The sequence below is a fragment of the Aspergillus brunneoviolaceus genome, assembly GCF_003184695.1.
Source record: "Aspergillus brunneoviolaceus CBS 621.78 unplaced genomic scaffold BO95scaffold_19, whole genome shotgun sequence".
Classification (NCBI taxonomy): domain Eukaryota; kingdom Fungi; phylum Ascomycota; class Eurotiomycetes; order Eurotiales; family Aspergillaceae; genus Aspergillus; species Aspergillus brunneoviolaceus.
This window is the reverse complement of record NW_020290749.1, coordinates 114,873-124,909: the sequence shown is the minus strand read 5'-3', so window position 1 is coordinate 124,909 and position 10,037 is coordinate 114,873. Positions and strand designations below refer to the sequence as shown.

The 10,037-nt window shown below is 15.4% G+C and overlaps 1 protein-coding gene across 1 annotated transcript in view; it reads left to right on the top strand.

Annotated features, from left to right (window-relative positions):
• Positions 1–6,965, top strand: part of BO95DRAFT_512877 (uncharacterized protein) — a gene marked incomplete at both ends in the record, with an annotated part of 11,317 nt that extends 4,352 nt beyond the window's left edge. Inside the window, one exon of the mRNA XM_025591557.1 lies at positions 6,951–6,965. Within this exon, the coding sequence (XP_025444211.1) occupies positions 6,951–6,965 (15 nt within the window). The remainder of the gene's footprint in view (positions 1–6,950) is intronic.
• Positions 6,966–10,037: the final 3,072 nt, after the last annotated feature.

Genomic DNA, 10,037 nt, shown 5'->3' with positions numbered 1-10,037 from the left:
TTTATATTATTAATATCTTCTTCTAATTAAAATAAAATAACAGTTTTTAAGCTTATATACAGGCTTTAAAAAAAATTATTTTTTACTATTAATTCTAGAAAATAGAGTATTTTTTTTTATAAATTAAATATAAAATAATCTTCTAATTTTTTGCAACACGCATAATCTAAAGATTTAAAAAAAAAAAAAAATCTAGCTTAAAAAGCTTATTTTAGTTTAAATATTATTATAATTTATAAATATTTAAGAAATAAAAAAAAAGAATTTAATAATATTCTCTAAAAATAAATCAAATAACTATAATTAACTTATAATTCTAAAACTACTCTATAAATAATAGATATAAAAAAAAAAAAATAAAAAATTCTATAAAAGCAGTTTATTTTGCTTTAAAATATATTTTTATATAAATATAATTTATTATATTTTAAATATAGTTAAGATATCTGCCGTATTTTATTTATTTTAGTTGGTTAGATTAATCAGATTAGTCAAATTATTCTAATATTTATAAAAAAAGTTTAAAAAAGACTTATATAGAGCCCTCTATAAAAAATATAATATTTATAAAAATTATTTAAATAATTAAAAACTAATCTATTTAGTACTAAAATACAAGAATTTTAAATATAAAAAAAGAAAGAAAAGAAAAAAAAATATAAAAAAACTTTAGAATATATATTATTATTACGCGGAAAAGTCAGTTAAACTAAATAAATAAAATAAAATTAGTATAGTTAATAGCAGGTCTTTAAAGTACTTAAAATCAAAAAAATTAAATAAATTAAAAAAATTAACTAAATAAAAAAAATAAAAAAGATCAACTAGATTAAAAAAATAAAAATAGTAGACTATTCTTATAGTATCTAATATTTAATAAAATAATTATTAAAAAATATAATTACCGAGAAAGACTATATAAATAATATTATATAAATTTTTCTTTAAGTTTAATTTATTATACAAATAATTTAGCTTTTTTAGATAGAAATAAAAATATAATAGACTATCTAAGCTGAAGTAAAAAAAAGAATAATAAAATAAAAATAATATATTTATTTTTAGTAGTCTAATTATTAGTAAATATACAGTTTTTTTAATATTATATATTATAATTAAGATATACAGCTTAAACCGAGCTGTAATTATATATTTTTATATATATTTTTTATTATAAAAACTATAATTTTATAAAAAACTAAATTTTGTTAATACTATTAAAAATCTATAATTAATTTTTTAAAATAGAGATAAAAAAGATACTAATATTTTTTTTAATTATTTTTTTCTAATTTTAAAAGCTTATTTTTATATATTTTTAGATAATAATTAAGATAGTCAGATTAATAACTACTTAATCTAAATATATTTTAACTATATTAAAGTCTAAATAAATATAGCAGACAGGTCTTAGTGCTAAGAATAGTTAAGATAGTTAACTATTTCTTTTTTAATTATACTGCGGTTAGATATAAAAATTTTCTTAATCTAGCTATAATCTGGCGGTCAGGTATAAAAATTCCAATTAACCTGATCTGACCTGGCTGTTAGCCACTCTACACCCAGTATATCCAACTAATCCTAAGCACCCCAAATACCCCATCGACCCGATCTATCTAATTGATTTAATTAACCCTAAAAATCCAGTAAATCCAGCTAGTCTATTTATTATTTTTATTATATTTATTTTATTTGTTTTCTAAGCTGTTTTATAATAAATAAGCTATAGGCTTATATTTCTTTTTTTTCTTTCTCTTCTTTTTTTTCTTATACTTTAAATTCTTGTATTTTAGCACTAAATATATTAATTCTAATTTTTTAAACAGCTTTTATATAATTTTAAGTATTATCTTTGATTCTTTTTTTTTAAGTCTCTTAATAAAGTTTATAATTAATTTAATATATAAATAATTATATATAAACTCGGAAACCTGCCCCGCGCGTATATTATCGGTAATAATAAATAATTTTAAAAAATTATAACTATAATTCTTAAAATAAAAAAATAGATTTAATCTAATTTTATAAATTTTTTTACTACTGTAGCTGTAGACTGTATAATATTTAACTAAATAAATAAAAAACCAAACTATTATTATAGTTAGAGACTGTATAATAATTAAAAAACCAAAAGAATATATTATAATAGTTTATAATATATAGAAACCAAAAATAACCGAATAAAATAGTAAAAAACTAATCTTATTAATAAATAATATTTAGAAAGTTTTAAATAAAAATATATCCCGTAAAAAATTTAATAAATTTTATAAAAAAGACCCAAAGTATACTTTTAAAATAATATTAAAAATCTATAACAAGTTTAAAAAGTAGATTAAAAATCTTAGTAATAAAATAAATATTTTAAAAAAGAAATTAGTATAGGCTGAAATAGATAAAAAAGTCTTAATCCAGAATCTAAATATTATAAAAATAAAAAAAATTATATTATTATACAGAGAAATACTGCTCTAATAATATATAAAAATATAAATCAGATATCTACGAGTAGCTGAAAGATTCTAAAAATTTCTAATCCTCTTATATTTAGTAATAAAAAGAATATTACTTTTAATAATTAAAAGCTTGTAATAAAACAGAAGCTTAAAACTAATACTAACTATTTTAAGAATCTAATAATCTTAAAAATTTATATAACTAGCTGCTGTAAAAAAGATACTAGATAATACTTATTTTTCTAATTGAAAATAGAAGCTGATTATCTGTTTTAAAATATATCTAATATTCTTATATATCTTACTAATATCTATATTAATCTAAACTAATAGTAAAATATTTATTTAGAATATATACAGCTTAAAATAAATCCTGGCTAGAAGCTTTATAATTTTTATATCTAGTTTTATTATTTAATAAAAAAAGCAAACATCGGTACTAATTTTTAGAAGTTTAATCTTTATTAAAAACTGTTTTTTAAGCTTAAGAAACTAATTTTAGTTAAATTCTTTAAATTAAATATTAATTTTAAACAGTTTACTACTATCTATACCGGCGTGTTAAAAAATATAAACAAAAATATAAAACATTATCAACTAATTTTCTTTTTAGTATAGAGAACTAGTATAACTATTAGTATTCTATTTATATAAGCTAAAAAAGATCTGAAAGAAACTTCTAGACCCTATATAAATAATTAAATATAAGTAGTATTATTCGCCGAAAAAAAATATTTTTATTATAAAAAATAGAAATATCTAAGTCGTGATTATTCTAAAAAAAACCCCTAGATCTAATTAATTAAAGAAGATACTATTAATAATTTAAAAAAAGATTCTATCTAAAAAAAGTCTTTTTTTTAAACAAACTTAGTATCAACTATAGATATATTAATTTAAAAAAGCTATTAAATAGTCCAGAAAATAGTTTTATAATTTAGATTCTTATTTTAAATAATACTACGGTAGTATATATAAGAATACTAATAAATACTAAAATAAATACTTTTATCTATATTAATATATTAATACAAATTATATTATATAAATAGAAAAATTTCTAAAAACTACTGCAGCCAGGCTTAAGAAACTAAAAAATATTATCAGATTTAATAAAAAGACTGTTATATCTTTTGTTTATATAATCCGATTTAATCTGATAATAGATAAACAGTTGTTTAAAAAAATACTATTTTTAATTTTAGATCTTAAATTTTATAATATAATATTTGGTAAAATATAACTAAACAAATAAAATCTGTTTTTAGATTATAAAAATAAATATTTAGTATAATCTTAAGATTTTTTTCTACAGAAATAAGTTAAGACTAAACTTCTAAGAATTATTTTTTTTAAATAATTAGTAGTTAAAAGATAAACTAGAATTATTAAAAAAATACCAAAAAGCAGAATTATAAGATAGAATTAAAAGATTAAAAAATATTAATTTAAATTTTAAAATAAAGCATCTTCCGAACCCATAAAAATAATATAATAAAGTTATTATAATATATAGATTAAAAACTTAAGAAAAAGCCTATAGATAATCAGACTTTAAGTAGACTAAAAATTACTTTAAATATAATTATATAATTCTTTTCTGCTAAAGTTAAAATTATATGAATAAAAATAGCCGGATCTTATAGATATCTAAAAAAATTAGAGATATTTATTATATTACTTATAAAAATTAAGAAGACTATTAACAGTAAAATCTAAAAAAAAATCTAGTAAGTAAACTAAAGGGGATTAAAAAAATCTTATTTAAATAATATTATAATCTAGCTAATATATTTTTAAAGTAAGTCTTAGATATCTTATTTTTAAGCTATATATATAATTATAAGATTTGTCTAAAAAATAATAATCTAATTAGAATCTTTTTTTTATATTAAATAATTATAAAAGAATTAGAAGCAGCTTGAATCTTTATTAAAAAAAATCTAAATAAAGAATTTATAATTTTTAATTCTGTTTTTTTTATATTTCTAATTCTTATAGCTAAAAAACCCGAAGAAGAATTAAGACTATATATAGATTATTAAAAATTTAATATTTTAATAAAAAAAAATCTATATCTACTTTTATTAATTAACAAAATTTTAGACCAACTAAAAATAGTAAAAATCTTTATTAAATTTAATATTAGATAATAATTCCACCAAATTAAAATATATATAGAATTTAAGAACTTGACTATCTTTCAAACCTGCTATAATATATATAAATATAAGATTTTTTCTTTTAGTCTAATAAATAGATCTACTACTTTTTAAAAACTTATAAATAAAATACTAAATAATTATCTTAATCTATTTATAATAATATATAAAAATAATATTCTAATATACAGTTAAAACCTAGTAGAATATAAGTTTTATATTATAAAAACCAAGTTCCTGGGATTTATAGTTTTTATAAAAAGAATTAGTATAAATCTAGAAAAGATTTTTATTATATAAGACTAGACTATTTCTATAATAGTTAAAGAAGTCTAATTATTCCTAGGATTCTGCAACTTTTATTAATAATTTATTAAAGCCTACAGTTGGATTATTAAGTCTTTAATTCTATTTATCTATTAAAATATTTTTTTACATAAAATAATAACTACCAAGTAGTATTTAAATTATTAAAATAATTTCTAATTTTTATACCGGTGCTAAAATATTATTACTATTATTTAGCTAATATATCTGTTATATCTAAAATCTTCTTTTATTTTTATTATTTAAAAATTAATATTAAAAAATTTAATATTATTAATATAAAAAATTTTATCTTTAGTTATATCTTCGATACTATAGCCTTTATAATATATAAATAATATTCTAATAAAAACTAGATTTATTATTAAATATATTTTAATAGTTTTTTAATAGATTTATTAGACTAATAAAAATTAGATTTCGGTTAGTATATTAGAAAATATTATAAAATTTTTATAAATTTTAAACTAGTATAAAAAGTTTTTTATTAATTATATTATTTTTAATTAAAATTTAGATTAGAACTTAATATTCTGTATTTAAATTAGCTATCTAATTCTAATTTTAATTATTAGTTTTAAAATAATAAAACTAGTTTATTACTATAAATATAAGCTAATTAGTATTAATAAATCTAAAATTATTATATATTTTTTTTATTAACTTTTAGTTAATTTATAAACTAATTTATTAGTTTAATCTCATTTTCTATTATTTTTTTATTATAGATTATTATATTATTGCAGATAATCCAACTATATTCTATTTAATATCCGAAAATAATAAATTTCTTTTATAAACTAAAACTAAATAGATATTTTTTAAAAAGATTTACTATAAAATATATATTATATATAATAATAAAACCTTTTTTTAGAATTTTTATATTTAAAAAATAAAATAGTTCTGACTTTTTATTATTTATTTTCTATAAAAATAATACTAATTAATCAGATTAATCTAGTAGTTTTTTAATAGAAGTTTAGCTTATTTATAAAACTTTTTATTTTAATTATATATTTTAGTATTAAACTTTAAATATATCTAATATAATAATTCGGTATAGATTTAGTTATTTTTTTTATATTTAAAAATAAGATATTTTCTGCTGCTTTAATTTTTTTTTTATTTTTTATAATTTTAAATAACTTGCTGGATATTATTTATAGATTTTTTTAAGATTTATTTATTATATTTATTTAGCCAGTCTATTTATTTAACTAGAAAATACTATTTATTACTAAAAATCTGTTTATTTTTAATATTTTTGATTTTAAACTTTTTTTTTTTTAAATCTAGAGAATAGAGTTAGTTTTATAAATTTATATTAGATTTTTATTATTCTAATAATAATATATAAAAGATATTATAAATTTAATTATAGTAGTTAAATAAAAAATTTTAATATACTTATTTTTTAATAACTACTAGAACTTTTAAAAATCTAATATATTAAAAAGCTAGTTTTTAAAATAAAATCTTAATTTTTAAATTTTTAGTAGACAGTTTTATCAGATCTTTTTTTTTAAAAAATTATTAGCTAGAATTTTTATTATAATATTTTTTTTATATTTTATTAATTTTTTACTAGTAGTTTTATAGATTTTTTTATAGTATAGTAAGTTTATTAACTTAATTTTTAGCTATAGAAATCTTTAACAGTATTAATATTAAATATTTATTTAATGATTTTTAAAATATCTGCTATTATCGCCGGAGCTGTTTTTATTCTAATAAAATTAAAAATAATAATATTTTAGATATATACTAATTATTTTACTATTAGTAAGAAGTACTAGAATATTTTTAATAATTTTAATCTAGATTTAATTATTTTTATATCTAAAAAGTAAAAAAAAATAAGATAATTATTATCTTTTATATTAGTAAAAATAAGAATATAAATAATCTTAAAAATAATTTAGAAAATAGATTATTATTAGAAATAAAAAAGCTAGTTTTATCTAAATCTTTAAATATTATATATACTTAAATAAAAATAAAGACCTGGTCTTCTTGATTTTTTTACTACTATAATTATTATTTTAGATAATATAAAAAATAATATAATCTTATTAGTTTATTTAATATCAGATTTTATATTTTTTATACTAAATTTTATAAATATTTTTTTAAAGTATAGTATATTTCTCGGAATTATAGAAAAAAAGGTCGAGCAGATTAAATAAATTAAATAAATTAAATAAATTAAATAAATTAAATAAATTAAATAAATTAAATAAATTCAATAAATTAAATAAATTAAACAGATCGAATAGATTAAATAGATTAAAAAGATTAAGCAGATTAAACAGATTAAGTAGATTAAACAGACTAAATAGATTAAGCAGATTAAGTTAGAGTGGCTAACGGCCAGGTCAGGTTAGGTTAATTAGAATTTTTATACCTGACCGCCAGGTTATAACCAGGTTAAAAAAACTTTTATATCTAACTGCGGTATAGCTAAAAAAAAACAGTTAATTATTTTAATTATTTTTAATATTAAAATTTATTTATTATATTTATTTAGGCTCTAGCACGGTTAAAATATATTTAGATTAAATAATTATTAATTTAATTATTTTAACTGTTATCTAAAAGTATATAAAAACAAACTTTTAAAATTAGAAAAAAATAATTAAAAGAAGTATTAGTATCTTTTTTATTTTTATTTTAAAAAATTAATCAGAGATTTCTAATAATATTAATAAAATTTAGTTTTTTATAAAATTATAGTTCTTATAGTATAAAATATATATAAAAATATATAATTATAACTCGGTTTAAGCTGTATATTTTAATTATAATATATAATATTAGAAAAACTATATATTTATTAATAATCGGATTACTAAAAATAAATATATTATTTTTATTTTATTATTCTTCTTTTTACTTCAGCTTAAATAGTCTATTATATTCTTATTTTTATTTAAAAAAGCTGAATTATCTGTATAATAAATTAAACTTAAAAAAAAATCTATATAATATTATTTATATAATTTTCCTCGGTAACTGTACTTTCTAATAATTATTTTATTAAATATTAGATACTGTAAAAACAGTCTACTATTTTTATTTTTTTAATTTAGTTAATTTTTTTTATTTTTTTTATCCAGTTAATCTTTTTAATTTATTTAATTTTTTTAATTTTAAGTACTCTAAAAATCTGTTATTAATTATATTAATTTTATTTTATTTATTTAGTTTAACCAACTTCTCCATATAATAATAATATATATTCTAAAATTTTTCTATATTTTCTTTTTTTTTTTTTTTTTTTTATACTTAAAATTTTTGTAGCTTAGTATTAAATAGATTTATTTTTAATTATTTAAACAGCTCTTATAGATATTATATTTTTTATAAAAAGCTTTATATAAGTTTTTTTTAGATTTTTTCTATAAATATTAAAATAATCTAATTAATCTGACTAATCTGACTAATTAAAATAAATAAGATGCGGCAGGCGTCTTAGCTATATTTAGAATATAATAAATTATATTTATATAAAAATATATCTTAAAATAAAATAAACTATTTTCATAAAATTTTCTATTTTTTTTTTATATCTATTATTTGTAGAGTAGTTTTAGAATTATAAATTAATTATAATTATTTAGTTTATTCTTAAAGAATACTATTAAGCTCTTTTTTTTTATTTCTTAGATATTTATAAATTATAATAATACTTAAACTAAAATAAGCTTTTTAAGCTAGATTTTTTTTTTAAATCTTCAGATTACACGCGTTGTAAAAAATCAGAAGATTATTTTATATTTAACTTATAAAGAAAAATACTCTACTTTTTAGAATTAATTAGAGTAGATTAACCTGACCGTTATATCTTAATCTTAACCTGGCTATAACCTGGCGGTTAGATTAAAATACAAAAAAATTTTAACTGTATAATTATAGTTAGATTAAAATATAATTATTATTTTAACTGTTTATACCTGCCAGAAAAATCAGATATAGTAGGTAGATTAATAACCGCAGATTAATTAGTAATATATATATTCTTTTTATACAGATAATATATAAAATATAATATATTTTTAATTATAGTATAGTAATATTCTTTAAATTTAGTTTATTTATTTAATATTATAGTATAGCCCTAATCCTTCCGACTTATCTGCTTAATCTGTTTAATTTATTTAACTTACTTAATCTATTTAATTTACTTAATCTATTTAATCTACTTAATCTCTTCCTCCGTAGAGCTGAGGGATATACTATATTTTAAAAAAGATTTTTATAAAATCTAGTATAAAAAAAATAGTATCTGATATTAAATAAACTAATAAGATTATACTATTTTTTATACTGTCTAAAACAGTAATTATAATAATAAAAGAATTAAAAAAACCGGGTTTCTATTTTTATCTAAGTATATATAATATTTAAAAACTTAAATAAAGCTAGCTTCTCTGTTTTTAATAATAATTTATCTTCTGAATCATCTTTAAAATTATCTATATTTTTATTTTTATTAATATAAAAAATAGTAATTATTTTATTCTTCTCTTACTTCTTAAATATAAAAATAATTAAATTCGGATTAAGATTATTAAAAATATTCTAGTATTTTTTACTAATAGTAAAATAATCGGTATATATCTGAAGTATTATTACTTTAATTATATTAGTATAAAAACAGCTCCGGTAATAATAACAGATATCTTAAAAATTATTAAATAAATATTTAATATTAATACTATTAGTAGTAACCGAAAGAAAATCTTTAACTATCTAATAAAAAATAAAAAACTAATTACAGCAAGACTTTTAGTAAATAAAAATATTAGTATATTTTATAATACCTAGAATAATATTAGTTTAATTAAAAATATCTTTATAAGTTATATATTTTTAATATCTAAATATATTTTAAATTCTTTAAATATTTCGGCTGCTGGTAAGAGTCTTTAATATTTAAAAATATTATAAAAAACTTTATCCAAGCCTAATAATAATCCAAAAATAGTTAACAATATATTAATAGCCGGATTCTAACTATAATAAAAATAAAATATTTTCTTAAAAATAGTTTAGTATTTATAATACTAGTTAGTATTATTATTCAGCT